We start from the raw sequence: 15586 nt of genomic DNA, 5'->3' as shown, positions 1-15586 counted from the left end.
GAAGAAAAAAAAAATACAAGTCTCTGACTCGGCTTCTTCCCCAAATTCCCACGAGGGTTACGGAACGCCTGGAAAAAGACGAGCACGGTCACAGCTCGCCGTCCCGCACCTCAAGGGTTCATGCAAATTACATTAATTCTACGAGGTTTTGGAAAATGTGACATTAAGCTTGGCTGTTGATAGATCTAATTAATCTATTCAGGAAATGGGGAATAAATCTGCAAGGCAGCTTTACTTGTAAAGCACATTTCAGCAACAAGGCAATTCAGAGTGCTTTACGTAATAAACGATTAAAAACAAAATTTAAAAATAAAATACGAGAATAAACGATACAGTGCAGTATAAGAAATTAAACATTAAAGAGCAGTTAAAAAGTGTTTAAACAACTATTTAAAGAAAGGCAACATCAGAATGAAAGGTCTTCATTGAAACGAGAGTTGAACGGACCATTTTCACAGCAGACCTCTTAGTTCCACATTGCGTTACATTAATTCCTTAGTTGTATTAATTACGCCTGGGCTTTTCCTTCTATACCAGGACAACATGTCTACTGTAAACTCAACTCTACTCATAGCACCTGGCATACTAACACGCAGCCAACAGTGCTTCATAGTGAAATTTAAACCGACAAAAAACGGGATAAAACGATAATATAAAATTGCAAGAATTAAAAATCTAATAAAATGTTGGTTAATAAAACTCAATAGAATAAAATAAACTAACCCCAAGGATACAAATAATGTAAAAAATAAATAAATCTATGATTAAAGCTATAACATAACTCCAGATTTAAATCTAGATTTAAACAAGTCTGATTTGTGTGCACCAGAAAGTTTATCGTGCGCACAAGAGAGAAAAATTGTGAATTAAAGAAAATGTAGGTAGTACAGAAGGTCTTTGAATCTGATTCATTTGGGAACGAGTGGCATGAAATAAGTTTCTGCAGTCTTGCTTTTTAGATACCTTGCCCGTTGATGTGTATAGAATCCACAAACTATTTTCTGTTACGTTCTTTCACACCGCTGTAATGATATTGCAAGAAAAATGGGAAAAATAAGATTGCTTTTATGGACCAATGTGGACTGTATCCAACAATAACCTGCAATAAAAAGACCGTAGTAGTGGAGCAGCTATAGGAGTACAGCTCTAACTGCATTTCAAATTCTTTTGACTAAGTACAGTGGCATGCAGACAGACTTAGTGGGATGATGTTCCAGACACTGTCCAAACAAGGTACATTTGACTTCTCTAAGAACTGTTCTCTGGTAATTAAGACTAAAAGAAACATGCAGTTGCCAGTTGTGATATTAAATGGGTCTGAAGTTGGTAGGACACACACACACACACGTACGTCCCTGTCCCTGTGATGTAAAAGGCTAAAATAAATTAAAAGTATTTGAATAATGAGGGATCTGGACTGTTGGTAGGAGCAATATACGATGTATTACATCTGAGGAAATGGAAACAAACATTGTGAACAAAATACTTCATTTTTAGGCCTTTATTTTCACAAGACAGATGAAGACATGAAAGGGGAGAATGACATGCAGCAAAGGGCCGGAGGACGGAGTCGAACCCGCGGCCGCTGCGTCGAGGAGTAAACCTCTTTATACGTGCGCCTGCTCTACCAAATGAGCTAACCTGGTCACTTTTTCCTTCTTTTATAACATCCCAGCCCAAAGGCTTTTACAATACATGCAGTATACGTACGCTGTACACGTCGCCAGGATGGCACAGTCGGTAGAGCGGGCGCACATATACAGAGGTTCATGCCTCGACGCAGAAAGTCTAGGGTTCGAGTCCGACCTGGGATGATTTCCTGCATGTTTTCCCCTTCTCTCTCCCCCTTTCATTGCTTTCCTATCATTAAAGGCGGAAATGCCAAAAAATAAAATAAAGTACACTGTACAGAAGTGGTGGAATGTAACGAAGTGCATTTACTCAAGAACTTTAGCGCAGTTTTGGGGGACTTCCGTTTTATGTTTTTTTTAATTTTTTTACTCCTATTACACTACATTTATTTGATAACTTAAGTTAGTTTTTAAATTCAGATTTTAAAAACCAAATATAATCTACTTATACATTATGATGTAGTAATATAGGTTAAACTACCCAACGGTGTAAATAAAGTAAATAAAAATTAGCTCCAAAATAAATATATATAAAATAAGAAAATAAAAAAGTACATACATTGTAAATAATATAAATAAATAAGCAAACAAGCAAATAAACACAATTGGTCTTTCATTTAAATTAAAAGTTGGTTTTTTTTGGACCGCGGTTGCCCTTGAAATCCTAAGAAAAGGTTACGCTCGTTGAACTTCATTCAGAAGATATCGCGAGACTAGCGGAGAAAAACGAACGGGCGAAGGAGACAGCCCGAAAAGTCCCGAACTATTTACACTTGTGTGTCGCCCCCTCCCCTCCCCTCCTTTTTCATCATGGCTGCTGTGTCTACTCTCTCAAGTAACGCTCAGATTGGACACTGACTCGGTTTCTACCTTCCAGTGCCTCTAAACTTTTGGTGTACATCAACTTCGCTTGGATGCAAATCACAATCTACACCTCGTTGTTGCCCCTCGTTTCATTTAGTGGGATAACCTTCACCAATCACTGCCTCCACTGGGCCTTTTTTACCCCAAAAACAACCAACTGCCAGCCAACAACAGCTTCCAGTGCAATGGTTTAACTCAGTTCTCCCCTCCATGAACAATGTGTGAAAACTGCGCCGAGCTGGTGGAGGTTTTAAATGAAAGTAAGTGCATTTTATTTAACGTTACGTGAGACGATGCTGAACTAGCTGCTTGCTGTTAGCATCGCTTGTCCACTGAAGCTTGATGTTAGCTCTCTGGTGGCTAAGCTAAATGTAACTTTGTGTGTTTTCGTGATTAGCCTTTCTATCCAGACTTTTTTTGTGGCCAAAATGGCATTGTTTCTGCGCGGTTGTGTTAGTCGGTGACAGTTGCGTTTTCGTGTCGGACTGTGTCGGTTTTGATGCGAATGCCATTTTCCCCTTACAAATTGGCATTTTTTTGGGGCCTGTCTGTCAAACACTCCTCACAAAACTCTCACAAGCTAACTCCCCCTATATCGACTTCAAAATCGCATCACCTCGGTAGGTTTTGCGTGTGACATTGCAGCCATGCCTTAACATACGTCAACACTGTTAAACACGGTACACATGAGCAATTTCTAAAGATGCTACATGGTGCCAAAACGCGGCTTTGGACGGATTTTTTTGGAAGTTAGCTTGAGTTAGCTTAGTGTAGCTACAGCCTGACTTTGTTTGATGTGTTTGTCAGGTCAATCTGCTAGCTGTCCACTCCGCTGCCACCCATTGTGTTGTGGATGGTTTACATTCACAGTTCAAAATACACTTGCTAGCCGTCCAAAAAACACGCTTAATATCGCAGACACGAAGATGATAATGGAGCTCTGTCGTGTGTGTTTTTTTAAATCGACTCTCTTAAATGTTAGTAAGCTAGCACAGGACATTAATGGCTGCAACGAGGCGCATATTTTGCCACAACGTTAATCCTCCGTGGCTTGTGCATGTTTTTTCGGGGCCGATGTCGTGTGCACATCGGCCTCACTCGTCGCTGGATTCGGTTGTTAAAATAAATAAAAAATAATCTCGCTACGACGTCTCATCTCACATGCAGGGCTAACGTCAACTTAAGCCAGCAAATGTAAATACAAGGTTGCTTTTATAGCTACAAGTTAGCCAGCCGTTGGGTCCAGGCGTGCTAACCGGGCCTTGCTGCACTTCAGGGGTGTCTGTAACAAAGCCCTTTTTTTGTGTGTTATAACACCATTTGTAAAGCCGTTACCATGCAGCGTTGGACGGTTTATTTGTCGTTTTCCTGTGTGTGTTCAGCCCATTGTGTGTGTGTCACGAGCATGTGTGTGTGAAGGCAAAGCTCCTCCTGCAGGCTCTGTAGGAATCCACTTTAACACCCACACAGAGACAGTCCTGCACCTGCCTGTAGCATGGTAGCACTAACTTAAACACGGCAAAGGGTACCCAAAACAAGTCCAGCTAATTGCCGTTTGACAGGTTGTTCGTTTGTTAGGGATAAGCCCTTTGGGCTGGTGTTTGTGTGTGTGTGTGTACACATTTCTGTGAGATTGAGTTGTGGCCACCTGTTTTTGGAAAGCAATACCATCCTCAGTACAGTTATGACTAAAAGTATGTGGATACTCATTACAGGCATACAGTTGTGCTCATAAGTTTAGGAACCCATGCTAAAGTTGACTAAAAAGAGTCATCTTTTGGAAATTGATCTTAATGCCTTAATTTAAAAAAATTGGAAAAATCCAACCTTTAAGGACACCAATTTTCTTTGTGAATGAATAAGGTATCGTAAATACATAAATGTTTTTCCTTAAAATACAGGGGGCATAAGTATAGACACCCATAGAGGCAGGCAGATGTTTATTTTTAAAGGCCAGTTATTTCATGGATCCAGGATACTATGCATCCTGATAAAGTTCCCTTGCCCCCCCCCCATCATCACATACCCTTCACCATACCCCCCACATCATCACATCATCACATACCCTTCACCATACCCCACACATCATCACATACCCTTCACCATACCCCCACATCATCACATACCCTTCACCATACCCCCACATCATCACATACCCTTCACCATACCCCAAATCATCACATACCCTTCACCATACCCCCATCATCACATACCCTTCACCATACCCCACATCATCACATACCCTTCACCATACCCCCACATCATCACATACCCTTCACCATACCCCCACATCATCACATACCCTTCACCATACCCCCACATCATCACATCATCACATACCCTTCACCATACCCCCACATCATCACATACCCTTCACCATACCCCCACATCATCACATACCCTTCACCATACCCCCCCATCATCACATACCCTTCACCATACCCCCCCATCATCACATACCCTTCACCATACCCCACACATCATCACATAACCTTCACCATACCCCCACATCATCACATACCCTTCACCATACCCCCACATCATCACATACCCTTCACCATACCCCCACATCACATACCTTTACCTTACCCCCACATCACATACTCTTCACCATACCCCCACATCATCACATACCCTTCACCATACCCCCACATCATCACATACCCTTCACCATACCCCCCCATCATCACATACCCTTCACCATACCTAGAGATTGGCATGGGGTACTTTCCATAAAATCATCTTTCAATTCAAATCAAACCAGCTATTAGGCTAACTGAAATAAAACCATGCCAATCTCTAGGTATGGTGAAGGGTATGTGATGATGTGGGGCTCATTTTAATTCCAAAGGCCAAGGAATTATCCTTTATCAGGATGCATAGTATCCTGGATCCATGAAATAACTGGCCTTTTAGACACAGGTTGTAAGTAACCTGTGTCTAAAACTTTGCAAAAACTAGAACAGATAAGGAAAGTCAAAACTTGCTGGTGAAGTTTTAAGGATGTCCTGCCTCTTTAGACTGTACACCTAGTTTACCTATGAGTACCAATAAAGGAACCTGAACCGGTCATTTACCAATTCTTGATTGGCCAGCAGCACATTCAAATTGATCAAATCATGATTATGATACGATGACGCCCAAACGGCCAAGTAGGTTGTTACATTTACTTGCCCGAAGTGGCTCCTAACTTGCCCCGGGCCATCGGGGAAACCCTTTATTGTTGAAACCCTGCTGATCTAACATGATTTTTTGTCATGACAGACGATAAAGTGTTCCGAATCTGATGAATAGCATTACAGGTAGGAGGAAAAATACGTATTTTTTTAATTTTAGGGTGAACTGTCGACTTTTAAATGAGACTGCAGTCAGGTATCTGGTTGTCATTTTTACCAGTCTTAAGTCTGCTCTGTAGTTGAACTCAATTTAGTTGCTAAACCATTCAAGAACACAGAAGAATTACTTTTTTTTTTTTTACTTACTTTACTTTTCTCTTGTTAGGGAGTCTGTCAAATGACATTTAAAGGTCAATATCATTAATTTTCCAATTCTTAATAGAAATGGAGACGTCTGGCCACCAAAGTCGGGCAGCGGTGTTGGTGTGAATGTTATTTGTGAAGTCAGCCACTGATCAGAGTCAGAAAAGGTTTTTATTGCCACAATAAGTTACACTTATTTGTAAATTGCCTTGGTGAAAGGTGCATACATACATAGACAGACAGACAGACATATTAAACATTAATATGAAACATTCAAATGTGTATACAAAATAACTGTTGCATAAGAAAAAGAGGCTGAAAGGGTTGAGCGCAGAAAATGCAGAGGTGTGTGTGTGTGTGTGTGTGTGTGTGTGTGTGTGTGTGTGTGTGTGTGTGTGTGTGTGTGTGTGTGTGTGTGTGTGTGTGTGTGTGTGTGTGTGTGTGTGTTCGAGGTCAAGTTCTTCCACACCAAACTCAGAAAAGCATTTCTTTATGGGACATAGCTTTGTGTGTGTGTGCATTGTCATGTTGAAACAGGACACACACCAACTGTTGACACAAAGAAAGAAGCACACTGTAGTCTTTTTAAAAATCATTGTATGCTGTAGCATGAAGACTTTATTGGGACTAAGAGGCCGAGACCAAATGATGAAAAACAACCCCAAAACAGACGCTCAACATGCATCTTCTGCCTTATCTTTTTGAATGAGCAGTTAATCTGCTTGACAAAGATTACAGCGGAGGAGGGAATCTTTCCTGTTTTTTTTTTGTTTGTTTTTTTTTGTCTGAGTTGAAGGGCCAGCTGGAGTTCACCCCACTGCTGTGATAAGTGATAGGTCGTAGTTTATCGAAATGTTCCACAGGGCTGGGCAATGTATCGACAGTATATCGTTATCGTGACATGAGACTAGACTTCGTCTTAGATTTTGGATATGGTAATATGGTGATATGACATAAGTGGTGTCTTTTCCTGGTTTTAAAGGCTGCATTACAGCAAAGTGTAGGTTTGGGTATCGTACCGGTACGTCTGAAACGGTTCCGATTCCTAAAGCGATTATTGAAAAACTGAAAAATGACCTCAAAGGTGTAATATGTTTACTAGCGATCACGTGCAGTGAATGGTTAATGTGCTTCTACGTCCGTTTTGGTGAGCCCAGAGGGCTGCATGTCGTTCCCCCTCTCTCTCCCCTTTCATGTCTTCAGCTGTCCTATACAAATAAAGGCGCAAAATGCCCCCAAAAAGTATCTTATAAAAAAGCATGTGTTGTATTGCGTTGCATGATGATCAGAATCAGTTTTTATTGGCCAAGTATGCGTACACACAAGGAATCTGACTTTGGTAGGTGTTAACTGTCTATACATTCAACAAATTTACATGTAGTAGTAAACATTCAGTAGACAAATGGTAATCTAGACACATACTGTACAATAGAGAGTACAATATACATCTAGGCACATGTCAACGTAATATACATATATACAAATAAGACATAATATCAAGACAAGTACACATGGAGTAGGATGTAAGGTGCAGAAAGTAATGGTGTTAAGAAGTCTAACAGTAGCTCTTCCTTTTCAGCTGCAAGTATGCCAGAGGCCATTGTGTAGCAGTCTTGGTGATAAGCTGTACTGTTAACAAAAATGTGTTTCAAACCTCACAATTAGAGCTGGGAATCATTTTATTTTTTTATTTTTATGCCGTTGCCGATACAGTACCTGGCCTTCAGTACCAGAACAATACTTCTTTTGTTCAATCCCCAGCCCTACTCGCAATATTAACCCTTGTGTTGTCTTCCCGTCGGCCATGCACTGGTTGTCATCCTGGAGCCAAAAAATTAACTTCACTTTAAACTTCAACTTTAAAGTCACTTTTTAAAGTCAAATTTTTTTTTTTTAAAGATATAATATTTTTTTTTTTAAAGATATAATATTTTTTTTTTAAAGATATATTTTTTTTTTTTAAAGATATTTTTATTTTATTTTTTAAGATATTTTTATTTATTTTTTAAGATATTTTTATTTATTTTTTAAAATATTTTTATTTTTTTAAAATATTTTTATTTTTTTAAAGATATTTTTATTTATTTTTTAAAGATTTTTATTTATTTTTTAAGATATTTTTAGAAATTTTTTAAGATATATTTAGAATTTTTTAAAGATATTTTTATTCATTTTTTAAAGATTTTTCTATTTTATTTTTTAAAGATTTATCTATTTATTTTTTAAGATATTTCTGTTTATTTTTAAGATATTTTTATTTATTTTTTAAGATATTTTTTGGGGGGCATTTTTAGGCCTTTATTTTCACAGGACAGCTGAAGACATGGAGAGGGAGAGGGGGAATGACATGCAGCAAAGGGCCGCAGGTCGGAGTCGAACCCACGGCTGCTGCGTTGAGGAGTTAACCTCTCTAGATGTGCGCCTGCTCCACCAGCTAACCCGTCCACCTTTTCCAACACTTTTGATGGGTTGTTTTTTTAACGTTTTTTGTCGTTTTCTTTTACAAATGTTTAGTTTCTGCTAACACCAACCTTCTACCACTAGCTTTACACTTCTTTTTGTAATTCATGGTCCACATACCTCATTTAATATGAAATTATAGCTAATGTTTGAGTTAAAAAAGCAGCAATTATTATAAATTATTGTAAAATTCCAGGATCATATGTTGAGTGCATGAGTTTAGTCAGAGTACTGTTGTTGTAATTCCAAAGAGCGTTGTATTGAACCTTTTTATTTTATTTTTTTGGGTAATTTGGTTAGAAAGAAACCCATATTTCTAGGGCTGTGCTCGATTTGAAGAAATTCTCAGTCGACTAACAATCATTCAACTGTACCGACTAATCGATTAGTTGATTTAATCGACAGATCTGTAAATCTGAGTTTCTCCGCTAAGAGTCATGCTAAAAGCACCACTTTAATTCTTGTGTTTACCAGAGATGTGCTCGTACGTTTCTTGGAAATAAGTCATTCAGCATGAAAAAAAGCATCAAACATGACTAATGGACTAAAGAGATCTAAGTTGACTAAGACCAAAACGACCGATTAGTCGACTAATCGACTAAGAGGGAGCAGCCCTACATATTTCTGATACAGAAGTTTTGAAAATGGGTCAAATTTGACCCGAGGGCTACAAATATCTAAAATAAAATGTATAGTGGTGGGTAATCAACATATACTATTGTGAATATAAGTGTATTTGTACTCTTGTGCTGTTTTCTCAAATGAACTCTGAAAATATGCGACTAATCAGGTGTGGGAATTTGCTGAGGTGGTCTTTTCACGGGTCACAGAGTTTGTTTGAGGGAGCAGGCGGGGTAAAGTCCCTTTTGATTGGTTCTGACATTTGCGTGTGTTCTTACGAACAGCTCCTCTGGCTGATGTGGAGATCCTTTCAGGTTTGCAGTGGATGTGTGAAAGGGGCTTACGGCTCTCTCCGTCTTGAGGTTTTTGATGTGGCGTTGGATGAAGGTTAAAGTTTGTGCTGCTGACACACTACACACACGCGGTTTCACCTCGCCTTGGGCGGCTCAACGCTGACTCGGGTTACAAGACAGTAAATCTTTCGCTCATGTGCTTCTCCACAAGTCCAGCAGTGAACTCCGTCAAGTGGTTGTATTTTCGAGGCTACATCTACACTTGGCGGCTGAGACAGTTCAACCCAAACGCAAAAGCCACAACGCAAATACAAAAGCTACAATACAAATAAAAAAAGCCACAACCCAAATACAAAAGCCACAACACAAATACAAATACAAAAGCCACAACCCAAAAACAAAAGCCACAACACAAATACAAATACAAAAGCCACAACCCAAATACAAAAGCCACAACCCAAATACAAAAGCCACAACACAAATACAAATACAAAAGCCACAACCCAAAAACAAAAGCCACAACCCAAAACAAAAGCCACAACCCAAATACAAAAGCCACAACACAAATACAAATACAAAAGCCACAACACAAATACAAAAGCCACAACCCAAATACAAAAGCCACAACACAAATACAAAAGCCACAACCCAAATACAAAAGCTACAACACAAACTCAAAAGCTCAGATACACACCCCTATTACAGTGTTAGGGGTGTAATATGTCATACATACACACGGTATGTATGATATATATATATATATATATATATATATATATATATATATATATATATATATATATATCACACACACACACAGTATGACATATTACACCCCTAACACTGTAATAGGCAGCATATTGAAGATAACATAACATTAGCATCAACAACACACTACCGTTCTAGCTTTTGTGTCTGTGTTCTAGCGTTTGTGTTCTAGCTTTTCCGTTTGTAGCTTTTGTGTCTGTGTTCTAGCGTTTGTGTTGTAGCATTTGTCTTGTAGCATTTGTGTTCTAGCGTTTACGTTCTAGCTTTTCCGTTTGTTTTGTAGCTTTTGTGTCTGTGTTCTAGTGTTTGCGTTCTAGTGTTTGTGTTCTAGCGTTTGCGTTCTAGCGTTTGCGTTCTAGCGTTTGCGTTCTAGCGTTTGTGTTCTAGCGTTTGCGTTCTGGCGTTTGCGTTCTGGCGTTTGCGTTCTGGCGTTTGCGTTCTAGCGTTTACGTTCTAGCTTTTCCGTTTGTTTTGTAGCTTTTGTGTCTGTGTTTTAGCGTTTGTGTTCTCGCGTTTGTGTTCTAGCTTTTCCATTTGTAGCTTTTGTGTCTGTGTTCTAGCGTTTGTCTTATAGCTTTTGTGTCTGTGTTCTAGCGTTTGTCTTGTAGCATTTGTGTTCTAGCGTTTGTCTTATAGCTTTTGTGTCTGTGTTCTAGCGTTTGTCTTGTAGCATTTGTGTTCTAGCGTTTGTCTTATAGCTTTTGTGTCTGTGTTCTAGCGTTTGTCTTGTAGCATTTGTGTTCTAGCGTTTGTCTTATAGCTTTTGTGTCTGTGTTCTAGCGTTTGTCTTGTAGCATTTGTGTTCTAGCGTTTGTGTTGTAGCTTTTGTGTCTGTGTTCTAGCATTTGTGTTCTAGCGTTTGTATTCTAGCTTTTCCGTTTGTTTTGTAGCTTTTGTGTCTGTGTTCTAGCGTTTGCGTTCTAGCGTTTGCGTTCTAGCGTTTGCGTTCTAGCGTTTGCGTTCTAGGGGTAGTTGTTAATGCCTACCATACTGAAGACCCTGGAAAGACCTTAAAAAGATTAAAGTCTGACACCATCTCACATCTGAAGACCCAACCTGTCGTCATGTCGCGGACGATAAGATTTTACTACCGCGACTTCAAACTTACGATGATCTCAAACACGTTTTGATTTAGTTGAAACATCGAGTTGGAGGTGCAACGATGAATCGATTTAGTTGTCAACTATTGATTAATCAGTTTGAGTCATTTCTTTATATTAAAAAAAAAATAATAATTCTCTGATTTCAGCTTCTTAAATGTGAATAATTTCTAGTGTCTTTTCTCCTGTGTGACAGTAAACTGGATATCTTTGAGTTTTGGACAAAAAAAGACATTTGAGGACGTCATCTTAGGCGTTGGGAAACACTGATCCACATTTCTCTAGGGCTGTCCTCGACTAAAGAAATTCTTAGTCGACTAACACTTAAACGATTTTGTCGACTAACCGATTAGTTGATTTAATCGACAGAGCTGTGCGCTGTGAGAGGTGGTTAAGACTAGAAAAGCACGATATAAATGTAGTTAATTAACCATCTGTAAAACTGAGTTTCACAATTAATCCTGCAAAAGCACCACTTTAAATCTTGTGTTTACCATAAATGTGCTCAGAAGTTTCTTGGAAATAAGTAATTAAGCATGAATAAGCATAAAAAATGACTTATCAACTACAGAAATCTTAGTCGACTAAGACCAAAACGACCGACTAATCGACTAAGAGGTGGCAGCCCCACATTTCTCACCACGTTTTGACATTTTTATAGATCAAACATCTAATCGATGAGTTTCTGAGCCCGGTTTTTGGGCTCAGAAACTCCTGAATAGTGCGGAGATATGCGTTTTTTTTCTAAAACCAAAACGTAGCTGTGTAAATGTAGCCCGATAAGACCCAATCAGGAGGCGAAGGCTGGCGTCGGCGTAGTCGTTTCCAAAGGTCTCCGTTTTTTTCCAACGTTTTTAAATAGTTACATTTTTCTTCCACACGTTTTCAGCGCTTATTTCTACGTCCCATATTTTCTGATATAAAACGAAAATAAAAAAAAAACTGGTCAATTTGACCAGAAGTCAACACAAGGGTTAAACCCAAAGTGTGTAGAAGTGTGTAGATGGAGCCTGAGGCAGGGTGAAGCCTGTTGGGCCTTTTTTTTTTTTTTTAAACTTTCACTGGCGTTGTGGAGGGCTGCCGGGGGCTCCGCGGCAGGATGCTGTCAGCTGTGACAGCTCTGTCTACAAGATTGGCAGCTCCATGTGTTCGGTCCGGGGGTGACCTGTGACCTCAGATTTGCTGCAGCAGCAGCGCGTGTGTGTGTGTGTGTGTGTGTGTGTGTGTGTGTGTGTGTGTGTGTGTGTGTGTGTGTGTGTGTGTGTGTGTGTGTGTGTGTGTGTGTGTGTGTGTGTGTGTGTGTGTGTGTGTGTGTGTGTGTGTGTGTGTGTGTGTGTGTGTGTGTGTGTGTAAGAGACAGAATCCCCCTTTAACAACAGGGCACTGTGTTTTCAACACATGGGCTGATCCACATGGTTTCCAAAAAATGCAAGGAGGTGCTTCTTTTGTGTGTTTTATGTGTCTACATTGGTTATCTATGTGTTTAGGCAAAAAAAAAACACAAAACGATTTGAAGAGGTCACCTTGGGCTCTGGGGAATCGGGATGGGACATTTTCTAAATCATTTTGATTTTAATTGAGCCGGTAGAACTGCGATATCTTTTGTATAAAACAGATCCTATGCAGTGTGAGCGTGCCACAGGGGTCAGACGTTATATAAACTTAGTCGTCCCGCTTGTTTAAAGACTCCTCGATCACACGTACAAACTAAACCATTTAAAAAAACATACAAAAAAGAAGTACCGAATGATGCAACTTGACTAATGAGTAGGCTTGAAAGTCCCAATTGAAAACTATGTTTCTTTGTGACGGTAGGAAAAGCATTAAAGCATGAATGATATTTAAATTCCATTTAGCTGCTTCACTTTCAGGCTCCTAATTAGAGCTGCAAAAAATAATTGAACTGTGTTGATAATCGATTAACATTTCGACATTTAACATGTAAAAAGGGGGGGCGCAAATTTACTGGTCGCACATGTGCGACTGGGTGTAAAATTCAGTCGCACACTCAAATTTTGTTCCCAAAATGTGACCATTTGGTCGCAGTCTGGAGCCTCTGAACTACAGAGCAGACTCCCCCCAGACTAATGTTCAGTCTGAAAAGACTGAGCTAGGTCTGGTGATAGCAATAGACAAAAGAAATAAGCACTAAAACACAGGACCTTCTTCCTGTATTCACTTTTCTTGCCCCCGCCCCCCAGACACATCTGACCAATAAGCAGAGTGAACGCTCTCGTGCGCGGTTTGGAACTACGCATTTTGGTACGCTTGAATTCACCCAAACCAATATAGGTGTTTAAAAAAAACGCCCTAAGAGACAGAATGTGACCAGTGCGTCATATTGGTCTGGAAAAACGTGGAAAACGGACATTTAAAAAGATCGCCTTACGTGAGAAGCTCAGCGATCCATCTTTCTGAAATATTGAGTCATTCTGTAGCAGTTCACATCTCTCGGAGTCAACATCTGTTGGCATTTTAGTCCTACTGTACTTATAGTGTCGCAGCTGGAGAGCGTTTATGTTTGTCTGGCTGAACGTTACAGTCAACTGCTGAGCTGAGTGTCCTCCCCCCTGCTTGTATTTATAGCCACAAAGCGCTGCAGCCATAAACTGGGTTTTAATGTTGGCACCACATGCCTGTTCCCTAGACGACGACATCATCATCATCAAAGCAGTGAACCGACGTCCCCACGGCACGGCTGCAGGAAAAACGGCCAAATCTGCCGGGCCGATATCCTAAAATGTGGAGGTCCGCCCCGGTTCTGAAGCCCCCCATGAGGAGCCTCTGTTCACACGAAGAAGCGGAAAGGGTTTTAAGTTCAGTTTTGGTGGAGGACAAAAACGTCCCACTGCCGAGATGGTCGAGAACTATTGTTGCTGTTTTTTTTTTTTTTTTTTGTGTGTGTGTTCGGTCTGTCTTCGCTGTCCAATTGAGGTCAGCGATTCAGCCGAGACACCGGATTCCTCTAAGCTCGGTGTGACCAGCGTGGATCTTTTGAGGGCCAGTACAATAACAGTAACTTTAGACTGAAGCCGTGGAAGTCTGGTGCCAATATTTAATGTCTTGGCTGTAGGCAGCCTCCGATTTGTAGCCCATCGGATAAAGGGCTTTTGAGGCCGATTTATAAATATTTGAGAATAAACACGTGATAATGATCATTGAATCAAAGCATAGAAACCAAGGGTAAGGCGTACATTTTAATTTTCTTTTAGTTTTTTGCATTTATTCAGATTTAGATATGACCGTGTCCTCATTGTTTGTAGTAAAGGTGATCCATTTCTCCAATTTTCTGGCCTATGTCTCCTTCTTATTCTTCAGGGAACATGAGTCCGTTCTCCATCCTATATATATATATATATCTCACTTGTATCACTGTATGTCCATCTGTTGTTTAAGGCTGGGAGGTTTGCCTTTTTAATACCGGTTGTTAGTTTCACACTTTGGTGCGGGAATCTAGTGGAATTTTTTACGGAGATGAAGATCATCAATTCACAACAGAACGTTTTCTTATTACAATAATGCATAATTAATGCCGGTGTTTCAAACTTTGAGTCTGATTTTAATTATACTCTTTATTGATCCCCAATGGGGCAATTTCAGTTTCTCTGTTATTACACACTACACACAGGCCTGAAACACACACACACACACACACACACACACACACACACACACACACACACACACACACACACATATAAATGCTCAGGTCCTTTAACTTCAACTTCATTTGTGTCCCCGAAGGGCGATTAGGTGTGCAGCAAGTACAAACACATCCAAGACACATAAATACACACAAGTTCTACACACAGTCCAACCGGAACACCACCGTACAACAACAAGGTGCGTGGATAGCGGCGTCGAACGGCGTTTATCCATCACATGGTACCTGCTCGGCTCGCCTCGACGCACTGTGCGTTCCGTTTTCCGTTGCAGATTTTAGATTGTAGTACGGCCTCAGCGCGGCTGGTCATCACAGCGGCGCCGCAGTAAACTGCCGTGACCTAACGTGTGACACACACACACACACACACACACACACACACACACACACACACACACACACACACACACACACACACACACACACAGAGAACGTCAAAGGTGTGTTGTTGTGGCCACAGCCAGGAGACACATTTAGTTTCTAAAGAAGCTGGAGGCAGCAAAAAAAACAACACACAGCTGGCTGAACTATTTAACTAAACTACTAAACCTAAAATGGCGAGTTCGTTCAGGAAACCCCCGTCTGTCGCTTTCACGTCACCTTTTTTGGTACCGCCTCAGCTCGCTTGGAACCTCGACCGAGGCGGTACTAAAAAAAAAACGTACCTGTTGGCAGGTACTAGGGACTTTTTTTTCGTAATGGAAAA

At 40.2% G+C, this 15586-nt stretch overlaps 1 protein-coding gene across 1 annotated transcript in view; it reads left to right on the top strand.

The window, feature by feature from the left end:
• Positions 1–2416: 2416 nt before the first annotated feature.
• usp34 (ubiquitin specific peptidase 34) overlaps positions 2417–15586 on the top strand; it is a 110546-nt gene continuing 97376 nt past the window's right edge. Inside the window, exon 1 of the mRNA XM_039810750.1 lies at positions 2417–2755. Coding sequence (XP_039666684.1) covers positions 2713–2755 — 43 coding nt within the window. The 5' untranslated portion in view covers positions 2417–2712. The remainder of the gene's footprint in view (positions 2756–15586) is intronic.

This window comes from Perca fluviatilis, chromosome 1, assembly GCF_010015445.1.
Source record: "Perca fluviatilis chromosome 1, GENO_Pfluv_1.0, whole genome shotgun sequence".
NCBI classification, from domain to species: domain Eukaryota; kingdom Metazoa; phylum Chordata; class Actinopteri; order Perciformes; family Percidae; genus Perca; species Perca fluviatilis.
This window is presented reverse-complemented; position numbering and strand designations above follow the sequence as displayed.